At 50.6% G+C, this 27,246-nt stretch overlaps 1 protein-coding gene across 9 annotated transcripts in view; it reads left to right on the forward strand.

Moving 5' to 3' along the window:
* ERI3 (ERI1 exoribonuclease family member 3) overlaps nucleotides 1-27,246 on the forward strand; it is a 122,764-nt gene that overhangs the window by 32,242 nt on the left and 63,276 nt on the right. For all 9 annotated transcript variants that reach the window (XR_013993724.1, XM_081055238.1, XM_081055240.1 and 6 more), the window contains 2 exons: nucleotides 5,326-5,385; nucleotides 9,939-10,030. Coding sequence is in view for 8 of the 9 variants with exons in the window: in XM_081055238.1 (XP_080911364.1) it covers nucleotides 5,326-5,385; nucleotides 9,939-10,030 (152 nt within the window). In the remaining variant the exon portion in view is untranslated. The remainder of the gene's footprint in view (nucleotides 1-5,325; nucleotides 5,386-9,938; nucleotides 10,031-27,246) is intronic.

The following is a 27,246-nucleotide window of genomic DNA, read 5'->3' on the forward strand; positions in this document are numbered from 1 at the left end:
GGCTCTGAGGCTGGCTTTGCCCAGATACGCGATCCTGAGGTCGCTCCTGGGCTCGGTGCCAGTGTTTGCCACCTGACCCAGGTGGGCCTTTGGTTACACAGGCCTCCATCCATCTGCCAACGTATCCAGTCCCTCAAGCCTTTTGTTGTGCCAGCTAACGTTGTTGAGCTTCTTGCTTCCTTTGAGGTCTACTGTTTTTTCCTGCTTTCCCCTGGGAATTACCTGTACAAGCAGGGGGTGCTAATCTGTCCTTTTTACCCCTTTTGCAAACTCCCCAAATTAATGATGATGACAGTTCCCCTCCCTTATGGAAGGGGAAGGGAAGACTTTCCGTAAACCAGTCAGTTACCTGAGCCCTCCACTGGCCTGCAGTCTGCCTGTCCTGTGTGGTCATTCCCCAAGTCCCAAAGGAGTCTCTCTGAAGGCTGGAGGTGAATTTACTTTAGATCATAATCTGTGGGGAGTTATTGAGCCTACTGAATACAGAAGATACATAAAATCTTTTTTTATTTTGGCAAGTGAAAGTGGAAGGAGGTTATACACTCCTTCTCTCTGTGTATAACCTCCCCTTGGGGGAGCTACTTCCAGCTAGGCTGTCTGGCATAGATAGGCAGGCCCAACTTTTGGCAAGGTTGCTACTTGTTTAGCGATGGAACGGAGTCCTGTGGAAGCTCGGCCGGGGCAGGAGCGATGCTCGGTAGTATTGGGAAAAGGGATCTTTTTTAAAGCAGGGCTACTGCTGCTTTTTTTTGCAGGGCGGGGGGCAGAGGGACTGAGAGACTATGATGAAAGCTGTTTCTTTTTTCTAGAAAGTTTTCACCCAAGGACATCCCTACAGACATAATTTGGATGGTAGTAGGCATGGGGGTGTTGGGAAATCCTTGTTAAGAAAGTAAAGACGTGGCTGTGCTGCCGGCACTGAGTCGACATTTTTATCTCAGGCTTCTAGACTTGCGCAGCTCACAACCCCCTGACCTGGTCCTGCCTTTCTGTCCAGCCTCATATCTCCCGGCTTCATCTGCCCTTCGCTTTCCTCACAACCTGCCTCTGCACATGATGGTCATTCTGCCTTGGTGATGTCCCCACTGTCCTCCCCCAGCCCCGCTTGTCCCCCAGGACTCTGCTCAGGGCCACCTTCTCTGGGAAGCCTTCTCTGAGCCCCAGGCTGAGTTGTGCTCACCCCAACATAACACTGATCGTATATATTATACTGTAATTACTTGTCTCCCCACTAGGCTGTGAGTTCCTTGAGGACAGAAACTAGATCTGATCCTTCTGTGGCTCATCATGAGGGCCTGGAACCAAGCAAACACTTAGTACGTGTTCCTTAAATGAATGGATATTGTCAAGGAATTATTCAACCACACCTTGCCTTCCCCAGCGTAACTGTACTGCTGACTTACTCTTTTGAATAAGTGAAGTCTTCTTTGGAAAACCTCGGATAATCTAAATATTGCCTGTCTGCATACCAGATGGAATGCTATGCAGACAGAGGCAGGGACACAGGATGGGATTTTTCTCAGACCTCATCCAAGCTGGCAGTAGCTGCCTTTGGGGGTAGGGATGGAGGTCATTCCAGCTGGGGGAATCTTTCATTAGTAAGTATGAGGAACAGCCCCAAAGCTCTTGATTGTGCCTAAGCAGCTCCTCTGGTAGGATTTTCTCTCGCACAAGAAGTTCTAAAGAACCCTGGCATGTGTGTGCGCGCATGCGCGTGCGTGCACATGTGTACACACACACGACACACGAGTACATACATGCTTGTGTGGGGGACAGAGAGAGGCTCAGTGCTGGCAACAGGAAGAGGGATTCTGTGTTGGGTGAGTCTGTAGCCCACACACTCTTACTGCTCTGTGTAATGAACATGTCATTGGCCTTCCTGAGGTCCTGTCTTAGTTCCAGTTGATAGTTTGCCTGCAGACATGGTACTGACAGAGATAGGATGGGATGTGTGTCATTCCTTCCCCAGCCCTTTCCCTGCCACTGCGAGAATCGGCTCCGGCTCAGCAGCTCGCTGTCTCCAGCAGCTGGATTGCCACACTGCCCCTGACCATGTGCATTCTTTTTTTGTTGTCATTGTCGTGAGAAAACTAGAAAAATACCCATTTTGCTAAATGCCAGTAAAGGACTTTGTCTTGCACCTGTACTTATAAAGGGTGAGATTTATTGGTCTCTTTGTCTGAGGAAAAAGAGTGGGTCTGATTATCAGATTGCACACCAGAGACAAGTGCTTATGTAATCAACAAACTGTCTTTGGTGTCAGAATACGATTGTGTTGGAGATAAACTGTGAAAGGAGAAAGTGCTGGATGCTGACATGCTGTTGGCACCGAGTATCCTGGGCTGCTTCCTGTAGTTGCTAGTGTTTATGATGAAGCCAGCTTGTTTCTGGACAAAGCCCTTGTATGGGTGGGGGTCTCAGTAACCAACCATGTTATCAGTCAGGGTCAAAAGCCCCTCGCCTTCGGTTTCCGAGTCTGGAGAAGCGGGAGTTAATCTGTAATCCCTCGGTGAAAGGAGCCACAGAGCACACATTAATTCTTCCTCTCACCTCTCCTGCTTTAAGTGGTTAAGGTCTCTGAGCTCTGTTTAGCCTGTGAGCCCTGGTTCTCAGCTTAATAATACTTGGCTTTGCTCTAGTACCTTTCATTGTGAGGATGTGAAAGCTTTTTACAAATATATATTAACCCAAGTGGGAATGAGTTTAAACTGCAGCATGAAAGATTTAAGTTATGCGTAAGGTAGAACTTCCCAGTTTTTATTTTCTTAAATTGTTTTTCTCACAGCCTCTGGTATAAGTCTTCGAGGTGTCTAACAGGTTGTCAGTATTAGGTATAGGGCCTGACTATCTTAATTTTACCCTCTCTTCATCCAGTGCCTTGACAGACCTGATAAGATGTAGGAGTCCATCGTTGGAGGGATTAATACAGGGGAATGAGGCCACTCCCTGGAAGCTGCCTCTAGTCGAACCAGTAGCTCAAGCCCCTGTGTCTGGGGGTTGAGTTCAAGTCCTTGAGGAAGTCAGCTGTAAGCCACGTCTTGCTGGACCAAGTGGTGTGGGAAGCATGGAAAGAGAGGGAGCTGAGCTCACTAGTCTCCCCCTAGGCTGGTGATTCTAGGATTGCTGACCAGTGGAGAGGAGTTTGAGAAAGCCCCAGGACCCCGGAGCCCCCAGAGTGGGAGGAGTTTGGCGGGATCTGTAGTGAGAGCTCCTACAGAGCAGCACTCCTGCTTTTCCTTTCTGGCATAGAGGTTTTCCTTTCTCCACATCAGTGATGTTCCTGGGGCTCAGAGCAGGTGCTTCTGGGGTACACAGGTGCGAACCTAAGTCCCATCTCCAAGGAGGGAGGGTTCTTGGCAAGGCTGCCCTTTGTGTCTGGAAGCCCTTTGGTGTTCACCTCATCTGGGTGACTCTTGGGAGCCAAAAGGAGTAGCCCTACCCTTGCCCCAAAAAGTCAGACCAGACACAAGACTGGCACGCAGACCCTGGAGATTTACGAGAAGTAAGAGTGGCTGTGGGCCCTCCAAGATAATCCTGACCCTAAGCTGCAGTTCCAAGCTTGGGGATGTGGTTCAGCCCTGGAAGAACTAAGACGGTGAGAAGCTGGGCCAGAAAGGGCAGCAGTGGGTACATGGGCAGTTGTCAGTCATCTGGATATGGGACCCGGAGTTGGTGACAATCTACTCTGACCTCTGGCCCCTGCATGCCTGAGACAAAACACAGGGCAACTGCCAGCTCAGTGTGTGGCTCTGGAAGGTGTGCAGGCTCGGTGTGGCTGGGCTGGGTGTAGGAACAGGGCTGCCAAGAAGCACACGAGGGTTTTCATGTTTTTCTTCACTGCTGGACCCCTAGCTCCTTGAATGGGGCCCAGCACATTGTATGCTCTCCATGAAGAGATGATGACTAAATAAAAGGAGTTGTAACACTTCAAGATCAAAGCTGCTGACCCAGAGCTCATCCCCACCCCCTCCCCCACCCCCAGCCCTCAGTGGACCACCTTTGCTTCTCTTTGGCTCAGGCCCTCCCTCTGCTGGGCAGTTCTTTGGTCTCCCAAGCAAGGAAAGGGTGTGGAGGTGCCAGCCGGGTGGGCATGCTGTGGGTTAAAGCCGTGCGAAACAACAGTGTAGTTAATCTTTCTAATTTATTTTCCTTTTAGACCATGGGAAGTCTGTAGGCAGCAGCTGTTACCCAATTAAAATACAGATTAATATAAAAACAGTTTCTGGAATGTAAAATAGAGTGGCTGTGTCCTTATACTTCCTTAAAATACCACCTAATAATGACTTGATGAACTACAGAAACCCACCTAGAGGAACTCAGCATTCTTAAATGAAAATTTCTTTCCTAAAAGGTGTGTATTACCATTCCATGTAAGTTGCTATGAGAAAATAACCTTCCCTCTTAGAGCCAGAGGTTTCTGTGAGTTGGGTATTTGGTATTCATTAAATGTAATTAAAGTTTAATTGGAGTTTAATCCACCACCCCAACACTTAAAAAAAAAAAGAAGTTTCCAAGCAAGCCTTCAGTGCTACTCTCTGGAAGTAGCCAGGGGCACGGGGGGCGTGGTGATTTCCAGCTGGTCCAGGTCTGTGGATGGGGACCTCCTGCCTCAGAGCCTCGAGGCAGTCCGTCCTAGTCGGTGCTTGAGGGATGTTTTCACTTCAAAACAAAATAAAGCAATAAGCTTGTTTCAACCCAGGCCTGACCGGGTGGAGGTCTGAGTCAGAAATTCTGTAGGCCAGGTTTGTACCTTCGGCCTTTTTACCTGAGTTTTCCCCATCAGTTAAAGGTGTCTGTTTCCTGCTTGGCTAGTTGGTATTGGGGGTCCCAGGTAGGCAGGGTGAAGGGCGGATGCGTGTGGGAATCCCTCAGCATTTCACCGATGTTAAAGGGGGAAATACTGGACATTGAGAACCAGAGAAGGGGTGGACCTGAATGACACCAAGTCTGCCTGTCCTGTGTGGTCGTTCCCCACATCCCAAAGGAGTCTCTCTGAAGGCTGGGGGTGAGTTTACTTCAGATCATAATCTGTGGGGAGTTATTGAGTCTACTGAATACAGAAGATACATAAAATCTTTTTTTATTTTGGCAAGTGAAAGCGGAAACAGGTATGAGGTATACCTTGTTTATCCCCATTTCAGGGCAGGATGCTGTCGGGAAGTTTACAGTATGTCCTGAGACTTTATTCCTAACGCTTCTGTCGGGTTCTCGGCCTAAAGCAGTGCAGGTCAGAGTCCTTCACAGTAGAGGGAGCAAAACAGAAAGGAAAGGATCCAGTCCAGCTTTGAATTTGCCACCCATTGGGCTCTTTCTTTTTCCTTTCAGCTCACAGGGATCATTCAGGCCATGGTGGATGGTCAGCCAAGCCTGCAGCAAGTGCTGGAGGTAGGTGAAGTGACCTTTAACGCCTGACCTCTGACCCCTTCCTGCTGCCTGTCCCTCCCTCCCCTCCTGAGAATGTAGCCCTGTAATTTGACTATGATTATGGCTTGATTAGAATAACATTTGCTGTCACTTCAGTGACATGCTGTTGAGCGTATTGAACCATTGATCTGTCATCTCCAGCTGTTCCCGTCAGGGTTACTGACAAGGTGTCCGAGTGCTGCCAGGAGGCTGGGGGAGGCCCCCACCCCTTCCTGTGCTGGGCGGGTTGGAGAGTAGGGAATCCATTTGTGGCACTGTGGGACTGGCCCCCGGGACTGGAGGTGTTTTTGTTTAGCTTTAGTGTTGGCTTCCTGTGGCATGTGAGCACTTCATTAACACAGCCAGAACTCCCCATCGATGGCTTTTGTTTGCTGTCAGCTCCTCCAGGAGGAGCGGCTGGGCCCCTCGGCCCCACTACAGCTTGCCGCGGGACGCATCGTGCCTGTCAGGGGTGCAGAGGCTGCACTGGGTAATGATTCCTAATCAGAATAATTACAACAATTGCCTATGTGAGGGAAATCAAATTAAAGGCTTTAGAACCCTTGGCAGAGACCATACTTCTAGGATGTTCTCCTCGGGGAGCGGGAAAAGGTGAAGATGCTGTTTGTGCTCCAGCCTAAGGGAACCAGGAAGGGCAGTGCTCAGCCTCAGCTAGTCTCCCAGCCCCCTCTGCCTGGGGTTTTCAGAGAAGGAGAAGATCCCCTCCCACTCCCTTCTCTCTGGGGGGAAGGGAGAAGAGAAAAAGCCTGTGGATTTCCTTAGGTGCTTTATTTATCTTCAAGACCACTACACCCACAGCTCAGCGCCTATGAAAGCACAGGAGAAAGCATAGTATGTGGGGGAGAGCAGGCACGTCTGCCTCAGAGGGAGTTAGCCTTGAGGAAGGAGGGTGGTCGCAGGGAAAGGGAGGGAGAGCTCTGTATTTAGCCAAGAGGGCTTGTCCCATCTGAGAGAGAAATGCAGATTGAATTTCCTGGGGCTCCTCAGGATGGAGCCAGGGTCAGAGAGACAGGCTTAGGCTCACCCAGTGGCAGAGTGTCCTCATTGCACCTGAGAATGTACAAGCCCAGGCTCTGTGACCGGTCAGGCTCTGGGTTAGGTCAGGGTTAGGGTACCTGCAATGGATTGGGAGAAGATAAGATGAGCTCTGAGGTGTCTCCCAACCCCACTGACCCTCTTTTTCTTGACAGAATATTCACCCCTATGACTGAGGGATCTCCTCAGCGTGGACTAATCCTATTAGAGCAGACTGAAGGAGGAAGAGGCGACCTGTCTATCCTTCCCTCTGTCCCAGCCAGCGTCCCCAGCTAAGGCCTGGCTCCTGAGGGAAGGCATAGGATGGGCAGCTCGTCCCTGGAATGTCTCTGGCTGGGGCCTTGGGAGGAAGATGTGTGTTCTGGGCCAGCAGCACACCAGGGCCAGTTGAGGGGGAGATGTGCTCCTGCGGACCCCAAGCCAGCCGTGGAGAGGGATGTGACCTCTGACCCCTCAGAGGATTCTGCATCTCTCCCCCAAAGCTCTTCCTGCTACTTCAGCATAGTTTGTGCGGTAGGGGAGATTCCTGGCCTCAGCCTGCATAGGGAGTCTCTGGCAAGGCAAGGAGACTAGACTGGGCTCTGCTTTGCCCCATTAGCCCTGAATTGGTTGTAGAGCTAAAGAACTAACTTTTCATCCTAACCAAGGCCCTGAGTGGGTGGCCCTAGATGTTTACCTGACTCATTTGTTTTTCTTTTTTTCTTTTTTCCCTCCTTAATTTAGCTCATTGGCCTGGTCATCCCCTCCCACCACCCTTGTCCAGCCTGGAGCCATTGGAGCCTGTAGGGAAAGAGGATACATGACTGAATGATGGTCATTCCCTCATCCCAGAACAAGCTCACTGGATGGACTTTCTAGGCTCCTGAAAACCCATCCATCTGTCCACTCTCACATCCATCCACACATTCATCCCTCACCCATCCACTCACCTATCTATCCGTAACCACCTGTCAACCACCCATCTAGCCACCGGACTCATCTGTTCTAAGTAGGTTAAGTTGGGCTCCTCTAGACCTCCTGTAGCTGAGGGTGGGCTGGCCCCGCTGATTGGGGTTGTCTTGGTGGTTCCTCCAGCCCTTTATCCATTCAAATGGGTAGGAAAGGTGGGAAGAAAAGGGCAGGCCTGCTTCCAAATGTGGTATAACTTCCTGAAGAGGCTCAGAGTGGAGGTGCTCACTAAGTATCTGCGGCATGAGTGGGTGCGTAGACCCTAAGCTTCCAAGGACCCCAGTGGGTGTTAAGTGCTGCTCATGGTGGAGGCCTGGTCTTGCTGGGCATCCTCCTGACAGTACTGTCCTGTCCTGCGGTCTTTTCGCGGACCACTGTGCCGGCACCGGGGCATTGGGGAGCCCCTCTTGCACGTGGGGCACTCACTTGGGGATTTAAGGCCAGTGACTCAGAATGCTCGGTGACTTAGGGAGTTCCAGGTTTGTCTTACCTCTTTTTATGTAAAGTCTGCCTTATTTTCTTTAGGTGACCCTGGGGAAAGGATGCGTGCGCGTACGTGCATGCGTGCGTGTGTGCGTGTGTGTGTATCTGTGTCTGTGTCTGTCCCTGTGCCTGTGCAAGGCCAAAGTGGCTGGGGAGACAAACCATTCAGCAGGAGAAGGTACGGAATTTAGCTGCTGGGGAGACCTTCAGGCTGAGGAGAATTCTCTCGTATACCGACTATGAAGAGGGGCTGCAGAGTCTGGCGTTGGGGAGCAGCTCTGATGTTCCGGGGGGTTGGACTGCTGTAGCCACAGAACTAGAGAGGATCCTTGGGCCTACTCAGGCCAGGCTTCCAGGATCTCTGAGGCCCGGGGAGCTGGCCTACCCCTGCGGAAGTAGCCTTACTTCACGTGTACACCACCTGCTAGGCACACGGGGCCCGTCACAGGCTGGCCTAAGCGAGTCCCCCAGCCTCAGCTCCTGTCCCTCCTTTCCATACACTGTGGACTTTGGTCACATTACTCCCTACTCATATTTCAATCAATCTGCAAATGTCTATTGAGAATACACTGCGCTGGGTTAGGGGTTAACACAGTGAAGAAGAGTCCCTGCCTTCATTGTGCTTCTAGTCTGGTGGGGAAGATAGACATTACACGGCTAATTCTCACGTGCGCAGTGAGTGACCTGTGCCTCTGCCTGTGGTACCCTTTCCTGTGTCCCACCCTGTCAAGTAAACCCAACCACCAAGACCCTAATCACATGACCTTCTTTATGACTCCTTTCCCTGTAAATGGTAGAGCTGCCACTTCCTCCTCTTGGTCCCAAAGCAGTCTGGTCACTTCTCCATTGCTGTATGTACTATGTTGTATTACGATGCTCTGCCTCTCTCCCCTTCTCATTCTACTGTCTGTTTTGTGGTAGGCACTTAAATACATTATTACCTTTAATTCTCAAAACAACCCTGTAAGGTTAGTCGTCCTACCTCATTTTATAGATGAAGCAAACTGAAGTCTAGAGGAGTTAAGTGACTTTTAAATGACTTCCCATCAGTGTCACAGCCAGAATATGGAACAGCCAAGGTTAGAACCTAGATGTGTCTGACTTTGAATCCTGCGTTTCTAATTACGATGCGATACAGCCTTTAGAAACAATCCTCTTGCATGAGTGGAGCAGTGGTGTGAGCTGTGCTCTCCTGCCCCACTCCTGGGATCGCCTGAAAAAATAGGCGATGCTCCATGAATGCTTCGTGATAGTTCTGTTGTTATACACTAGTTTTAGTATTTGTACTGCCAGTGTGAGTGCTAATAATAAAACGCATCAAAGGGATAAAGGCAAGATAGACTTAAAGTGTATCTGGAGCGATTTCTTTCCCTATCTAGGAATTGAATTCAGCCTTCAAAAGAATCTGCTGGATTTGAATCCTCAACCAGGAGAGGAGAAATATAAAGTCTGGGGCCAGATAGGAGCTTTTAGTGACTGGAGCAGGCAGTGCTATGCCAGTTGTCAGGATACAGCTCCCTCCCAGCAAAGGGACTTCTTTTTCTAGACTCATGGTGGAAATAACTTCACTTGCATTTGGGTAACAACCAAATTCATAAGTTTGGTTAACAAACATTTGGTGGGAGGGTGAAATGAATAAGTGAGTGAATGAACTTGGGGATTGAAGTCCGTGCATGGGGCCTCCTTCCAGCATAGTCTCGTGGCTCAGGATAACCCATATCTGTGCTAGGCTGTAGCTTTGTTTGAGAACCAAAGGTGTTTGGACTGACCTACTGGGATCTGTCCTTATCCTGTGGGGTGGGCTGCCAGTTAACGGGTGTGGAGGGGCTCCCTCCCCGCAACACTTGGGCTTGTAGGATCTTCCTGAAAGTGCCTCCATAGTTCAGAGCCCAGGCTGAGAGCCTGGAGTGGAGCCATGGCTGGATAAGAGTACAATTTTCTCCCGCTCTGATTACAAGCAGCTTATCTGCGTTTCACTGTTGTGGCTCTTCACAGACTCAGGGAAAATAAAAGGAAAATCTCATCTGTTCTTGTTGTGTACTTTTCAGAGGGTCGATGAGTGGATGGCGAAGGAAGGCCTCTTAGATCCAAACGTCAAGTCAATTTTTGTCACCTGTGGAGACTGGGACTTAAAAGTCATGTGAGTATGAGAAGGGCTGCTTTGCTGGCTTGGGATCTGTGGGACCAGGTCTTGCCTTTCACAGGTTTAAAAGTCCAAACCTACGAGGCAGCTAGGTCAGGGAGTCCCTGGACCTTCAGGGCTGCAAGGGTGAGAAGAGGGTCGGGAGCCCTGCCTTCTGCCCCTGGAGCAGGGAGTGGACAGGTCAAGGACCCTATTGGGACTGCTGTTGTTGGGCCTTCCCGCCTTTGCCAGGTCTCACTGCTCAGGATAGCCCTTCATTTGCAGGACTACATGTCATTGCTCTGGAAGGAAGGAGTTAAAAGGGTCTTTATTTTTTAATCAAATGTAATGTGTTTATTATTCTAAGTGCTTTAGAAATAGTAACTCATTTTATAACCCTAGGTACTCTTATTATTTCTATTTTAGATGAGGCAGTTAGGGTATAGAGAGGTTAAGTAATTGGTTCAAGAACATACAGACCTAGGATTCAAACCCAGGCAGCCTGACTCAGGGTCCTTTCTCTTAACCGTTACACTGTGCTGCCCTCTTATCTGGGATACAACTGAGAGCCCAGTGGTGGGATGAGAAAGGGGTGCTTCTAAGAAGCTGCCCCAGTCACCAGCCTCCTCTTTCCTCCTTTGTCCGCACTGCTTTTTCTCCTTTGTCTCCTGATCCCGCCCTGGTTATGGAAGATAGAACTGGTTCCTTGGCTGGGTTGACACTTCTGCCTCTTGTCTATCCTCATGGATACCTGGCTTCAGACAGCCTCCAGGGAACTAAAGGGGGTTGGAGGGGGGGGGCACTGTTTGCTGAGGATGGATAGAATCGATACCTCTGTGTTCTTTGTGACTGAAGGTGGCAGCAAGCAGTGTGTGTATGCGTGCGTGCATGCGTGCGTGCGTGCACGTGCTTTTGAACATAGGGTGGGGTGTTGGTGGAGGGTGGAGAGTAGCGGTTCTAGAGTGACATTTCCTACCAAATCAGGCGTTATGTTCTCCGCATGGTCCTTTCTATGCCTTTTGGATGCTGGGCATTGAGGTGAAGTTACGCAGCCAGCTAGGTGTCAAGCCTGCAATTGGACACCAACTCTCTAGGTAAGACAGGAAGAACAAGTCCCGCTCACATAAGCGCGCACACCCCTCATCGACGTCCCTTGGGTCGTGTACACACATTAGATGCACACCTCTGGGTTTGCACACACAGCTCCAGAGGATCTCAGTGCTCCCAGATGAAATTGTACAAGCTGAGCAGACATGAATCAGAGGAGGGTTCCACGTGGGAAGGTAAGGAGGAGGATGGCTGTTGTCCTTGTTTATGGTGTCTTGGGCAGCTTTGAGCACTTGTAACAGAGAAGGGACTTGTGTGGAGTTGGGCAGCATAGAAGCTCTTTGGGGTAGGGTAGGTTCCAGGGCTCATGTGGTCCAGTCCAGAGGCCCAGTGCCTCAGGTAGCCGCCCAGGATGCCCACTGTCCCAGTGGTTTTCTCTCTTTGGTGTGTTCATGTCCCAAGCACCTGCATTTTAGCATCTTCTACGTTAACTTTGCCTGGCACTTTCCCATACGAGTGTAGATAATCCTGTGCATGAGGTTGAGGGCTCCCAGACTGGGCCTCCTAAGCGCGGAGTCGGGCCTATTCCAGCCTGCGGCACTGGTTCGTTCCCCGGCATGGTGGGCCCGGCAGATTCCGGTGACCCAGAAGGCTGCTTTGCATCTTCACAAGAAATGATGGAATCAAGAAGAGCTATAATAAAGAGATGTAATAAAGAGGAGGAGTTGGGTTGCAGAATCTAAGTATGTATGAAAGGAAACCAAATTTTCATGAGCTCATACCACATCTCATTTAGTCCTCCTATCTTCTCCGGTAGGAGGTGGTATCTCCCTTTTATAGATGAAAAAACAAAACAAGATTAAAAACTGAGGCCCAAATTGGTAGACTCATAGTTAGACAGAAATGAATGCAAAGATGACGTAGCTTCAAAAAACAAAAAACAAAAACAAAAAAACAAAAACGGGTTGGGCAGACTTTGGATGCCGGTTTGGGTTTGGACTGGGAAAACCAGTGAAGCCCTGAAAGAGTGTGCAGGAGGAAGCAGATGTCAGGTGGCAGGAGCTGGGGGAGGAGAGCTCTATGGCTGCCTTTTAGAAGCAGGACTCCGCATAACTGCTGGGAAGGCTCTTAATTAAATGTGTAACAAAATAAAAACAGCCAGAGAGGAAACCTAAGTAGCGCTGCGTGACAGCGCACAGCTTATCGCTGTTCCTGGAACCTCTCATCAGATGGCTCTCGTCAGAGCCATCACCTTTTTCTGCGCCTGGTAAAGGCTGACAAGGGTGGCGTTAAACACAACGTGTTAGTATGTGGCTTACTTCTTATTTTGACATCCATTTTTCGATTTAACTAAGTCTAAGGAATTCAGCAAATATTTCCATTTCCCACTCTGGATTCCCAGAGCCATGGCTCCTCGTTGCTGTCCTCTCCCTCTCTCCCAGCCCCCCTCACCCCCTAACCAGCTTCACATCACTTTTGTTGGAAAGGGCCTGATTAGCGAGAGAGGCACTGAGAAATGGGAACTGAAGTGGCAGCAGAAATCCCACGGGAGAAAAGAAATCTGCTTCCTTCCTGACAAAATCATTTTGTGTCCATCTTTTATCAAAGCTGGGTGAGTTGATACTCTAGGTTTACATGGTCTTTGATGCTATAGTCACAGATCCTGCTTAGGTGGGTTTTAATTTACGAAGTGTGGATTTAATTGTCTTTCTAAACTTGCTTAAGATACTTGTTCTGGCTTTGGCCCTCGGTCACTTTGCCTTCCCTACCTGACCTACCTTTGCTTTGCCTCACCAGCTGTTTCTTGAGACCCCTCATGGGGTTTACTGTTCTTTCACCAATTTTCTCTCTTTTCTGCGTACCCAGGCAGGAATGTCTTTGTAAAGGGGCTCCATATTTTAGCGTGGTGGGAGGGTGGCACTGGTGCAGAGTGACGAGTGACCTGCACAGGGCACTGGTACAGAGTGACGAGTGACCTGCACGGGTACCGCCCTTGAAGAACTCAGATTTTAGCCTGTAGCTTGAACATACGGGTTCTCCAGCTGAACAGCTCAGTGGCTGAGAAGCTACACCAGTCTTTCCTAGTGGCCTGTGGGTCTGAGAAGAGGGGCAGATCAGGAAGACAGAAAGATAGGGGCTGGAGGTGGAAATGGAGGAGGGGAAGGAAGAGCTGAGCTGAGGGAAGACCTGGCCCTCAGTGCAGTCTGGGAAGTGGCCTTTGGAGAGGATCAGGATAATCGGATTCTGCTCGGGGAAAGCAGGGTCCAGGGCCTGCTCAGAGTCTATTGAGAGGACCCTCCGCCAGCTCAGCCTCAGCTCAGGAATAGGGTTTTCCTCGCACTGGAGGTCGAATGTGTGAATGCCGGGTGCCTTCCTGTGAGGTGTGCGTCCTACACCCTGTGTTGGTGCTTGGCACATGTGGACCTGGCGCACTTCGCATTTTAAAGTCTGAAGATCAAAAGATGCTTGCTCAGACTAAGGGTAAGATTACAGTTTTATTGGGGGGCATGCACTCAATGGGGACTACTGAGGGTGCCCTCAGGGCTGCAGTCAAATGGCCAAGACAGTTGAAGGCAGAGTGCAGTCACCTGGAGTTAAGTCCCACAGTGATGGAACCACACACCTGGGAGAGAACTGTGGGGTGGTGACTGTCCTGTGTGTGTAGGAAATCGACGATGGCTGAAACACTGGGCCCTCTTGGCATCATTCATCAGAGGAGACTACTTCATCCTTCTGGAAAGGCTCTTTACCGTTTTTATGTCTCCTTTTTCTCTGGCTTTTCCTTCACACTGTCTTACAGACGCTTCTTTCCTTGGTTTTTAAATTTTGTGTTTCTTAAATATTGGCATTTCTTTGATCTCTGTCCTAGCTGTTCTTTTTATTCAGCATACTCACACTTACCAGAGTGATCTCATCTTTTGCCCTAGCTTCAGCTATCCTCTTTCTGTATGCTGATGTCGTCTAATCTTTTTCTGCAACTGAAAATGGAAACTGACATGGCAGCAGAGATCCCACTGGAGAAAAGACACTGCTCCATCTGCTGTCTGAACTCGAAGTTCCTATCCAGCTAACTATTATCTGCCCCCGCCTAAATGTCCGCAGGCCCCGTAAAGCTCAGGGGTTGTCTTTCTCCTAACACTACATTTCTACCATTCCCTCAGATAATGACTGGGACCATTTACTCAGTAGTTCTGTCAGAAACCTGAGAGTCGTCCTTGGTTCCTTTCTCTAGCCACAACCAATTAATTGCCAAATACTGTCAATTCTTCCTCCCAGAGGTTTCTCAAAGTCATTGCCTTCTTTCCATCCCTATTTTCACTGCCCTAGTTAAGGTCACCATAGTCTTCATGGATTATTGCAAAAGTCTTTTAACTAGTCTCTTTGACTCTAGTCTCGTGTATTGTGCTCCATTCTTATAATTGCAGGAGATTACGTCATACTCCTGCTTAACACCCCGCAAGGCAAAGCCACACTGTTTATTGAGGCTTTCAAGGCTCTTGCTTACTGCTCTAGCCTCATCTCTCAGTACTGTCTATGTACCCCCCCACCCCGCAGTTAGACGTTCTAGCTGGCCAAATTCCTAAGGACCCCTTTAACATTATTCTCTCAGCGTCTTCCTGGAGAAGGCACGTGGAGCACAGGTACTCATTCATACATGAAATTGTATTGTAGCTGCTTCTACTTGTCTGTCTCTTTCACTAGCTTGTGAGTGTCATTGTAACCCTAGGACAGTGCTGGACGTGTAGTAGTTGTTCAGTAAATATTTCTTGAATAAATGACAAGTAAGTAATGGAGTGGGCCTCTGGAATCCCTGGCAAAGGGTGGATAGTGGGTAGATTCAGGGAGAGTGGAACAGAAGAAGAAATCTCGGGCTTTCCTGCACCAGCTGGAGTGTGATAGGTTAGAAAACCAAGCTGCTAATACCGGGAAGTTCTTGGATTTTGTCACTGTCAGCATTGCATGTTGTGACCTCCGTGGTAAGTACTGGATGGGATGGCCCGTAGGCCTAGGCCATGGAGGAAGAGTTTGGTCTGAAGAGCAGTGTGAAGGGCTTTCTCTGAGATAGTTGTGCCTCTGGGACTGAGCACTGGGGCTACACTGGAGAAGTTTACATCAGATGGTAAAGATAGCCAGCATTTATTGAGTGCTTCTTACATACCAGGAGTCCTCCTGAGCTAGTTACACATTATCTCGTTTAATCCTTACTACAATCCTGTAACATAAGTTTTTTTATTAACTTTTTTTAAACAAATGAGGAAACTGGGACCCAGAGAGGTAAGTAATTTGTCAAGAGCACACAACCAGGTTGTAGCAGGACAGGGATATTAACCTTGGCATTCTGATTCTAGAACCATGTGTTGAACCACTGTGCCGTCCGACCATCTGCTTCTGTCTTCCTTCACAGCCCATGGCTTTGTGATGCCCTTCCTCCTCTCCTTAGTTTGCACGGAGGGGCAGAGCCTTGGGAAGTTCTCTGACATCTTGGCTGCTGCTGCCTGGGCTGGTATTGGTGGAGGTCTGGACTATTATGTTTCTCTTGGTGTGGGGGCGTGGTTGGCCAGGAGGTGTTGGGGGGGCAGGGTCATTGGGGGCTGCCTGAGAGCCTCCTTGAAGACCTGCAAGTGAGTGAATCCTCAGATCTGTCTTAAGGAAACCACTGCTGGTATCGCTTTGGGCACCTCTATCCCGTAGTATGTTTGAGAGCATGTGTCACCATGTCACATGACAACCTTGCCTCGTACCTACGGATATGCCAGTGGGTCCCAGCACTGAGCTGCATCACCTATGATTAGCAGCTTGCTGGGGGAAGGGGCTTGAGTAAGAACTCCCTGGCAGTCTTGACTTGTCTCATTTCCCGATACTTTTATCTGTCACTGCAAGCGCTTGGGCTTTCCTCTTGAACTAATTAAGTTTGCATGTGTTTAGACACATTGCCAAATAGGGCTTAGCAAAGCGGAACTGAGCTACATCTCTTTCTGAGTAGGGGAGGAAGGGTATATGAATGCTCCCCCACGAGGGCCCGGGAGAAGAGTGGATGGCATGGAGTAGGTGTGTGTACAGATGATAGTCATTCTGCCCTGGCCCTCCTAGGGACACAGCAGGCCTGCAAAGCAAGCTTCTGATTGGCTGACTGGGGCAGGTGGGGCCTACCCTCCAGCTCTCTTAGTGAATTGGGCATGTGAAAAGAGCTGAGGATGGATAGACAGCAGGCTCTGAAGTATGATTTTTCTCCCAAGCACAAGCAAAACTGAATATCAAGTTTAGGGGGGTTTGCAGGGGGAGTTTGTAGGGCTGTGTGCTGTTTGCTGCCAGCCTGAACCTACCTAGGCCTAAAGCTAGCAGAGTATAGGTGGTCTGGTCTTCTTTCTAAGGCTTGAGAAGTACATTGGAAACGTAGGCAGCTGAAGGCCCAAGTTTTCCTTTTTTCCTAGAAGACTCCAGTTTCCCTGCTCAGTCTCGTGATCCCTGTGAGGTGTTTCCAGGGGGAGATGGAGAGAAGGAGGAGTATTGCCTAGAATCTCCCCACCCCGGAGGTGGGGTTCAGCCTAATGGATCACCATAGTGAGGTGACGGCTGACAGCATGTTTTCCTGTCAGACCGATGATGCCTGCCTTTGCCCTAGAGCAGGGTGGCCTGCGGTCTGAGGTGCCCCAGGGCAGAACATGCTTGGGTCCTGTCCAGACAGCAGCTACGGGGGCATCACCACACCGTGCACTCCTTCTCCGAGGTGGGGAGTGAGGTATTTTCTTTTTTCCCCTTATTTCACCCCCACCCCCCCGCACTCCGGTTCAAATCGTTGTTTCTCAGTCTAGTTGTGTAGGACACAGCTCCCTGGGCCATGCTGGTATTATGAGCCTTGTGCTCCCCCCGGCTGAGGCAGTTGGTCGCCGGTTGTCACAGCAGCTCCCGGCAGCTTTTGCCGGCTGCCCGCCACTCACGCTGGCCATCGGCCACTCATGGCAGCACACCAACCCACGGCTACTCCGGCCCAGCTCCAGGGAGAGCCATTGTTCACGATCTTAGCTGTAGAGGGCGCAGCTCACTGGCCCATGTGGGAATCGAACCGGCGACCTCGGCCACTGGCCGGCCCGAGGGTATTTTCTACAGAAAACAGGAGATCAGCTGAGAGCCATAGTCAAAGCCTTAGACCGATAGCTCTGAGGCTAGTGGGTCAGCTTCCTGGCCATGAAGAGGCTCAGTCAGGCCAGGCTCCCAGTGCACACAAAGTGTATGTCGGGGTGGGGAGGGGGTTCTGGAGGTTGTATGGGAATTCTGGGCTTTCAAGCTGCAGCTGAAGCCCAGAGAGAACAAGAACCAGACCTTCTGCCCTCCCTACAGCTTCCCTAGAGCCCTCTCGTCAGCAGAGGTACATCGGGTTAGCCCGAAGAAGGCAGCTTGAGTTGATGGGGTCATGTTTCAGCTGCAGCTAATCCAAGTCACTCGATATAAATCTGTCCCTGCTGCTTCTCCCCTCCCTCCCAACCTCAACCCACAGACAGGGAAATGAATCCTGGCCCTCGCCCTGAATACATCATGGCAGGCCTGCTTCTAATGAGAGAGGGCCATTCATTGTAGGGTGAAGCTCCCTGCAGAGCCTGGAATGCCATTAATTAAAGAAGAGCCACCTGAAGCCAGTCGTGCGGTGCAGCCTGTCGCGCTCAGATGGAGTGGTGGTGGGGTAGCCTCGTTAGCCTGACAGTTCCTTGGGCCGAGAGTTCTAGGGCTTGGTGGAGCGAGGGGTGCCCCGCCTCCACCTGAGAGCTCACCGTGTCTCTGGGGCCAGCATCCTCACAAGCACAGGAGGGCTTCTTCTGCACTGTCCTGGGGCCTAGAACTGGGGGAAAGGGCTCCTGATTGTGAGCCTCGCTGAGGACTATTTATTTCCCATGGGCAGACCCTAGGGCAAGAGCAGGTTTCTCTGGAGACTGAGCCGGCTCCTTGGTCCTCGCCTGTGCTCCCTTCCCACTCTGCTCCATGTGGTCTTTGGAGCTGCAGGCCAACAGGCAGCTCACTCTGCATCTTTCCCTCGGAGCCTGAGTTTAGAAGTTTGTCTGCTCTGGCAGGACTTTGGGCCTAGAGGGACACTGGGGGGAACACTCATTGTCTCCCTGGCAGACAGAGCCTCTAGTGTTTCACGGCCTGGGCACTTCTAGGCTGAAGGGTGGGCCTCCAGTGGCAGCCTCATCACACCCCCTGGGAAGGTGTCATAGGGTCTAAATCACTCTAGTGATTAGAGGAACCCCTGGAATGGCAGTTTCGCTCAGTAAAAATGCTGACAAAAGATAAAAATCTTTGCGTAGTAACTAATCAGGCTTTGAGATGTTTTGGCAGTAGGAGACTCATGCTTTGGTCTGCTATCGAGCTGCTGGCTGGCTGGTTCTTTACTGCTTAATTGGTCCCGAGGCAAGTGTTGCTGCTGAGGTTCTGGTCCCTGGACTTACATATGGAGCTCCCCTGGACCATCTGTGAGGCTCTTATCGCCTCCACCTTGCTGACAGGAGGGGCTGTAGGCACTGACACTTTCTCCATAGCTACCAGAGTCGGGGCAGCTCAGCCAGTCTTTGCCCAGCTTGTCAGGAAGACAGGTTGGTCTTCAGTCTGTGGAAGTCTGGGTCTATGTTCTGTGGCAGAATTTGACAGACAGGCTCCTTCAGAGAGCCTCAGAACAGCTGGGGGTATGGCTTGACCATCTGATCCATCTCTGCTTCCCTAGAGCTTGCCTGTTCTGGAATGGAGGCTGCATGGGGCCTCCCTCCAGGGCATGCCACCTAGGACTCGGGTGACACTCCCTTGTGTTTTGACCATTTTTGGATCTTCTGAGGCCTTAGCCACTTGCTTGGGCCCTCTGTACTCTGGTAGATAGAGAGTAAAGGTTGAAGGGCTTGTGCCCTGAACTCAAGAAGGAGTCACTGTTGCTCCTGGAAATTTTTTTTCCTTTGGGTGAGATAGTTTTTTGTTTTTTAGAAACCCTTTGTATGACTCTCGAGACCCAACTTTTAAAAAAAAATCTTTTAGAAATCAAGGTATGAATTAGTAAGGTGCATAAAGTATACAAATGTGAAGTGTGCAGCTCATTGTATTTTCATAGAAGTATACACATGTGTAACCACCATTCAGATCATTTTAAAGAACCTTTTCCATCATCACAGAAAGCTTCCTTGTGCTTTTTCCCAGTCGGTAAGACCCTCTCCCCGCCAGGTAACCGCTGTTCTGACTTCTATTACTTCTGCTTAGTTTTGCTTGTTCTTGACATTCATAAAAATGGAATCATATAAGATGTACTCTTGTGTGTGTGGCTTTTTTTGCTCAACATAACATACAAGAGATTCATCCATGTTGTTTTATGTATCAGTGCAGCCTTTTTATTGCTGTGTAGTATTTCATTGTGTCACTATACTGCAGTTTATTCTCCTACCTTCTTTAATCTTTCAGTACATATTTGCTGAATGAGTATGTGAACGTTCAGTCTGATGTGAGAGTCTCCCTAGGCCCGTCAGCATTCCCGATCCCGCTCATCTGTTAAAAGCTAATTGCAGTTCCTTGGACACATGTTTGTCCCTGTGTCTTCCAGAATCTGCACTGCCTCCCTCTTCTCTGAACTGCTGTGATAAGGGGAGGCTGGCCCCAGGCCTGTGGAAGTAGCCTTTGAGTCATACTCGTTTATTTATTCTTTCAGCAGATGTTTATTGAACATGCATTCTATACCTTGCACTGTTCTGGATATTGAGGATATAGCAGTGAACAAAGAGCTGAAACTTCCGAAACAGCCGCCCTTCATGCAGCTCCCATTCCAGTGCATGGCAGCTAGCACTGCCCTCTGCCTGCTGGACCCCGACGCCAGGAGAATCTTAGTTTTGTGCAGGCTCCTCTGTCCTGTGGGATTCTGCAGGAGCTAGGTGCCAGTGGCCCTTGCCACCTTGACAGGGCCTCTCTCGGGCTTGTGGGCATTGGTCTCCCTTTTCTGCTGCTGCTGCTGCTGCTGCTGCTGCTGCTGCTTGGCAATGAAAGGGTTTCTCAATATTGGTACTTCCCTTCCACTATCCCGGAGTCTGATTCCCTCTGAGAGGGGAGAGAATTAATCTCCAACTTTCCATGCCTGTAAGGTGAGTGACCTCTGTTTTGTCAGCGCTTGCCGATCTGTCCTCTAATTCCCAGCCAGGGTAATGGAGACATTATTTTGCACTAAAGCAAAGCAGCAGTTCTCTGAGTATGGGTGCTGCACTGGGAACGACAGGGCAGCTCTGTGGGGATCTCCTTGCAGGTGTGCAGGCAGCTGGGGGCTACAGAGGTGTTGGCACCTGAGCAGCTTTGGTCCTGAACAGTGGTTGGCAGATTCAAGGAAGGAGGGTGCCCTGCCATCATGTTCTCTCTAACTACCGTCTGTGCCAGTGGGGCGGCTACTTCAGTGTGGTCTGCAATAGGTTTCTTTTGTCAGACTCCCAAGAGCCCATGAGAGGCTGCGAACACCCCCGTGAGGAAGAAGAGTCAGGGAGCAGGGGTCTCGCGAGATGAAGGCCAGGGAACTCAAGGCTTGGCTGCGTAGTGGCCCTTGGCTCAGTGATCTGTGGACTCTGGGGCTCCGTTGTAGGGCTTTGGGGAGGGTGCCTATGAGTGGGTGGGATCAATTCTCAGTGTCCCTGGCTAAAGGGTGACACGACTCAGACTTGTTAGTTCTGTAAAACTGTTTCTTCCAAAGCCTGCAAGGATGTTGGTTTGGGGAAGAAAGCCAGCCAGCCCAGAGAATCCCGGGAGCCTGACAGGCCTTTTTCTCTGCGATTCTTTCTTGCAGGCAGCCCGAGGCAGCCTGTCTCTTTGTTAACAGAGTGACAGCAATGTGACACCATGGAAATAATTACTAACAAATCACGGTGCTGACTGCAAACAGCTCTCTGTCTTCAGAGGCATGTCAGGGTGCATTAGAGCAGGACTGGAGGAGCGGCAGTGGGGGGGCTGAGGCGTAGTCCGCACTCAGACACTCTCCACTTCATCCCCCACCCTGACCCCTTTCTGCTGTGTCTGATTTGCCTGCTTTTCCCCACTAGGTCAGCTAAGAGACCAGCTGGATAAGTGTTGTATGTGGCTAGTCTAGCTTCCTCTGGGAAGGTAGCTAGGACTCCCATCTTTACTAAGGAACACCTGGGTAGTGATAAGATCCAGGAGTTTTTCCATTATAGGCCCCCCAAAGGTGGAAGCATGCTCCATTTCCGATTTACTGTCTGCCAGTTGGGACCAGCTTCACCTGCCAGTGAGTGTTTTTGGGGTGGCAGAGTGTGTGTTCCAGAATGTGAGAGAAGCCTCGCATCTGTGTTGGCTCAGCTCCCTTCCCCCACCAGCACTGGTTTCTTCTTCAATTGCCATAGTCAATTTTTGGTAAGTCGACTTTGTCCATTCCCTCTTGGTTAGCAGAGTGATTGCTCTGACTGTCAGGGCTGTAAATAATGTTCCTGGCGTGTGTGGCTGGAGGCAGCCGTGTGGGGTGGGGAAAGGAGTGGAAGGAGGAGCAGCACTCCGATGGCTCCCTCGCTCGCCCCCCTCCCCTCTCATACAATATTTATCCAGGGATGGGAGTCAGATGCAGCGACCTCAGGGGTCACCCAGTTAAATAGCTTCTGAACCTCCCTGCATTCTAATTGCTGCAGTTGTCCTTTGCTCTGGAGACTTCTCCTCCCCATTGTCTGCTGAGGCACACACTAATGGCTGTCCTCGCTGGCCCTGCTGGGAGGCATGTGTGTATGGGGGGAAGGGGGAGGGCTCCTGGCTGCCTTCCTTTCCCCAGGGATAAAGGAATCTAGGGCCTATTAACAAGTGGCTTAGCTAGGAGGAGTACAGTCTCCTGCTCCCCCCACCCCTCACCCCAAAGCTGGCCAGAGAAGGAGGTCGACAGTAGGTTTGGTTGATGGGGCCAAGGGGCTTCGTCCACTTTCAGTCCTTGTGACCCCTCTAACGGGACAGACCTTTGAGTACTCAGCTGAGGAGCATCATCCTATGTTCCTACGGTCCCACATTTAGGGTTTAGAAACTTCTAACGAGTGATATTTTCTATTGGAATATGCCGAATTTTGCCCAAAGATTGACCAGATGCAAAATTCTCTTTCGTCCCCTGGAGGTTGATTTAGGTGATGGATGATGGTAGCAGGTGTGTCCCATTTGTTGATTTAAGAGTGCATGTGCCACATGTCTTCACTAGGACCTTCTTGTAAATGTCAGTGACCCTTCACTATAGCTCTTCCCTTCCAAGGAATACTGTTGGAAACTGCCATCGAAGGTGCACTTCCTGGAAGCACTGGCGTTCCAGCAGTAGCCTAAAGTTAGCCCCTGTTGGGAGCTGCTCTGGGCCCAGTAACTACTGACCGCCAGGTGATCAGGACAGAAAGAGCACATGCATAACTAATTATAGGCTAAGTGAGGTAGAATATGAGAATGCTACAAAGAAGATACAAAACAAATGCTGTGAGAACCCACAGGAGCACAGTAGAGAGACCGAATGGATAGTATTTTTTTTAACAGTAAACTTAAAAAAATAAAATTAAAGCCCAATATTACAAAATATACAACAGTTGAGCTGTTCTGGCCGAAGCTGGGACCAGGCCCAGCCCATTCTTCCTTCTCCCCAAGTCTACAAAGTAGCCTGGAGTCCCTACGAGAACCCTAGAGCTTCATGGAGCACAGTTTAGAAACCACTACCTGGTTCTAATCCCCACCCAGAAGTGTAGGCCAAGTGCCCACACGTCTTAAAGGATTGCAGAGAGCTTGGATCAGGGCACAGGAGACCTGCCAGCGGGTAAGGGGAACAGGTGTGCCCTTGAGTGTATTGGAGCAGAGGTCAGACTGCATCCGATCCTGACCGCTTGCAGGACGCGTCTCCACGGAGCCTCCAGAGGGCATTGTAGGCCACACAAAGGCAGCCCAGGCGAAAGGTCAAGATGGCCACAGGCCAGGTGGAGACTGCAGTAGAGGATGAGTGAGGTCTCAGAGTGCTAAGGAGCTCCCAGTTTTCTTGGCCAGGAAGAGAGCAGCTCATCCGCTGACATGCTGACCGAAGTGCCCTGGAAACCTTCCGTCCACTGTTCCTCCCCCGTCCCACTCCCTGCTGCCTGCTCTGGGCCTCTGCCATTCTGTCTGGGGAAGAGCTCTGTCCATGTCCTGGAGGCAGCTCCAGCATGTCCCACAGTCACAACAGGTGGGGCACTGTGCCCTTTCGCTGCGAGAATTGCCCTGGGAGGGACCCTAGAGAGGCGCTTATCTTGTTTTACGAGAGAGGAGCTGGGGGAGATACAGATTATTTGATTTCATGGGGTGTTTGTGGCACTGGGAAGGTGCATGTTTTACTGTTCCACGGAGTGTTTGTGGCACTGTGTGCTTCATGTAGTCATTTACGTGGGCTCCATGTGGGGGGAATGCGAGTAGATAGTTGGCAGTGGGCCAGAACGCAGTGGCGCAAAACGGCTGTATATACTGGTGGTGCCCCCCAAACGTATACACATGCCTTGTATTCATCTTTTGTTGTCGGTATATATTGAGTATCACAATTTTAATAGTTGTTTCCTTAAAATGTGTGTACATTTTTTTGGCACCCTCTGTATACACACACAGTGCCTTTGGAGGCTTCGAGCAACTGCTGGGCAGTGCAGATTTGAGGCTGGTTTTCTCTGGGAGGACTGGCAGCCTGGCCTATGGGGTATCCCTCTGCACCCGCCTGTGTTCTGGTTTCTGTTTGGGAACTCTCCAGAGCAGCATGTCTGGGAACACTTCCAGCTGTGCTGCCAGACCCAGACGCAGGTGACGGCCTTTCGTCTATACCATAGGGAAACCAAGAGGAAATTAAATGTCATTTGCCCCCTGCATAGCAGGTCGCTGCCAGATCAGGCACTGCTGATCAGAGCTGCGCAGAGGGCACCCAAGGGAAGGCTTATGCCTGCAGCCATGCCCTCTGAGCTGTGGAGACTCCCAGGTGATGGCCTGGCTCGCTCCCAGACCTTTTTCTGCCAGTCTGGGTTCACCCTGGCCGGGAGCCCAGCTCGGGGCTACATGGCAGCTGTGGCCCATGCCAGGCCAGAGGTGCGTGTGTACCGGTGGGAGAGAGTGGAAGGGAAGGACAGGGCCTGGCGGTAGAGGACATACAGGAGACAGTGAGGGGAACAGCCCTTCTTCAGAGAAGCTACATGGTATTGTGGAAAGAGCAGGGCCTTTATTAAAAATTAAGAGACCTGGGTTTGAGTCCTGGCTCTGCTACTTACTAGTTGTAGGATCTTGGGAAAGTCACATTACCACTCTCAACCTCAATTTCCTCATCTGTAAAATGGAGATTATAATAAGCTCTGGCCCCTGACATCTGTCAGGAAGTAGCTTCCTGTTGAGATTGGTGCCAGAGTTTCCTCACCCCCCCCCCCCCCGCCCCTGTCTGGAAGGACGGTCTGGAGTCCCCTGCCTGTCTGTGAAGTGACTTGGCTGAAATGGGTGGGAAGCAAGTCTGGCCAGGAAGGCACAGCTGGTAATCTCTCCCTGCCTGAGGCCTTTCCTTCTTGTCCTAATCCTCTCAGCCAGGCATCACAGACCGTTAGGAAGGAGTATGGTGATGGTGGTCACCCTCCTAATTGTGGGCTTCGTCTGGTTCCCTCCAGTCTCACACTTGCACTGCTCTTCCTGTTTGGCAGGACCTCAGGGCTCATGCCAACCCCTCGCTTTCCTTGAAGACCGTCCTAGTGGTGGGTCCTCTGCAGTGACATTTATTAACAGGGCTTTGGGAAGAGATGTTTTAATACTGCGAGAGTTCTCCGTAGAAAACTACCTCCCACCTCACTGTCCCCCCCCCCCCCCCATCTGAAGCGTGGTTGCTGGTGGTGAAATTCATTAGTGTTCCCTGACAGGCAGTGGCGACAGAGGCGCTCGCTGTCTGCTTCCCGCTCCCTCGCTCTCGTGCTCCTGCTTCACGCACACTGATATTTAAAGCTGATGGGCTGCTTATAGACTTCTTGTACCATGACAAGTTTGGGGAGGGGGTGGGGGAGGAAGAGACAGACAAGGAGCCAGCTGTCACGCTGGTATTTCAAACAGTACTCTCTCCTGACCCTTTGCAGGCTCCAGCAAGTGTATCATCTTTCTGAAGCCTGTGGTTGGAATTGTAACCTGCAGCCATCCCAGAGGATGGGAGCAAATGTGGGGCAAAGGGCTGAGAAGTCGGCAGTGCATTCTCCCAGGACTGTGGGCAGGCAGAAAAGAAAGGGGAGGAGGGGCCGTGTTAGTTTAGGCAAAGAGGATTGAGTCTTGTAAGTGCCCCCCCAACTTTGCCCTTCCATCACCAGAAATGAGATGGCCTTTCTCAGTCGTCTGTACTGGAGTGATCATTATGTTTCGTTCTGTGCTTATTTTCTGGGTGGGCCTGGAAGCTACCTAAGTGTAGGAGTCAGGCTTGATTGTTCTCTGCCCTTGAGGGTCCTGGGTCTCAGTGATACCTGTAGATATGTGGTGGCAATTGAGGTAGAAAGTTCTCCCATTTTGTGTCTAGACTGGGGCCTTGGCTTTTGTTCCCTGGTATTTGCCTGCTGAGTCTTTGAATTTGGAGAATGAGTCCCAAGGTGCCTCCTTCATCCACAACTCCTCCCCTCACCCCCAAGCTTCTTGGAATTCATTTTTGCAACTGTTGAGTGGTTTTGGAACTTGCCCTTTGGCTGTCATCCTCAGAAAAGTTTCTCCAGTGTCCTTCCTTTGATTAAGGCACTGTCTTCCCAAGGCAGATGTCCTGGAAGCATCTGCAAAGACCGTTGCAGGTTTAGTCTCAGCTGACCTGCCGAAAGCCAGAATCCTTCTATGAGCACTTTCTTTTACAGTATGTTTCCCTTGGCTGGCTCCCTTAACCTTCACAGAGCAGGGCATGGAGGTGACGTAACCTGCCTAAGGACACATGGTCACTTGACTAAGTTGCCTGAGTGTGGCAGAGCCATGTGCTAGGTGGGGGTTGTACTGCACTCTCCCTCCCCCACCCAGCCCCCCATCGTGGCTCTGCAGTGGGGGATGTCACTGGGGAGTAGACCAGGCTCTTCCACTCCCTGCTCTTTTAGCCTCATCAGCACCATCAGTGCTGCCATTGGCTTCTTCAGTTTCTGCGTTGTGGTGTGGGTGGGCGTGGGTGTGTGGGTGTCTGAGGGCAGAAAGGGGTTACTGGTAAAAACACCCTAGACATCTCCTGTGGAGGGTGGAGCCAGAATGCCTTTTTTGCCTATAGACTCAAGTGTATTCTTGAACTGTTTAGGATTGTCTTTAATATTAGTGATCGCTTCCTATACCCCTCTTTGCCCCCATCCTATCCCCTGCCATGATCTCTGTCCTATAGGCTTCTAGAAGGGGTTGCTGGCCTGGGGCTGCTGTCTCTGGGCAGTACCTTTCTCTCCTTTCCTGTTTTTGCCGATCCTCCAATGGCTGAAAGCACTGGGAGCCCAGCCTGCCGAGGTCTGTCTTCTGCATTGGTGCACCTCACAGGTGAGATGGAAGCTAACTGGCTTTGATAAGTAGGAGGCTCAAGCATTAATTTTTTATACATCAGCAGCGGCCAAGTGAGTGAATTCAATTATGAGTCTGCTTTCTCTCTACCCTCCTCCCCCCAATGTGCTGGTTCAGAGCAGAGACTAAGGAACCTGTTGAAATGAGAAACCCCTATTTCCTGGCTTGACCCCCTCACTAATTCGGGTTAAATTGCTACGCTATTGCAGTGGTGACACATTGTGCCTGCCTGTTTGTATAAGAGGCTTCAGTGGGGGAGGAAGGACCAATTTGTGCAGAGATAAAAGGTGTCACGGACAGATAACTAACGTCGCAGCCTCGTGCCTGCTCTCATTGTTGCTCAATTTGCTCCGTGTGGAAGCCCAGCCTTCGCTCTTTCTCCCTTCCCTCCCCTTGCTCATATTTTACCTCGATGCCACAGTGTAATGATGCCCTGCGTTGTGGGGGAGGAGATAGGCACCTCTGGCTGACAGCCCTTCCTGATAACCAAATTCCAGCCCATCCATCACCAGCTACTCTCCTCAACTTGAGGAAAAGTGATCGTGAAAGGCGGGCCGTTTATCACCCGGGTCTGTTTATCTCCTCTGGGTGGGGGAACGGAAACAGGAGAGACAAAGAGCTATGTCCCCCAGCTCAGTCGGCCTCGGCCTCGGCCTCAGTCATGCTGGATGCAGACTCGTATCCTGCCG

This window comes from Rhinolophus hipposideros (genome assembly GCF_964194185.1).
Source record: "Rhinolophus hipposideros genome assembly, chromosome: 8".
In the NCBI taxonomy this organism is placed as follows: Eukaryota; Metazoa; Chordata; class Mammalia; order Chiroptera; family Rhinolophidae; genus Rhinolophus; species Rhinolophus hipposideros.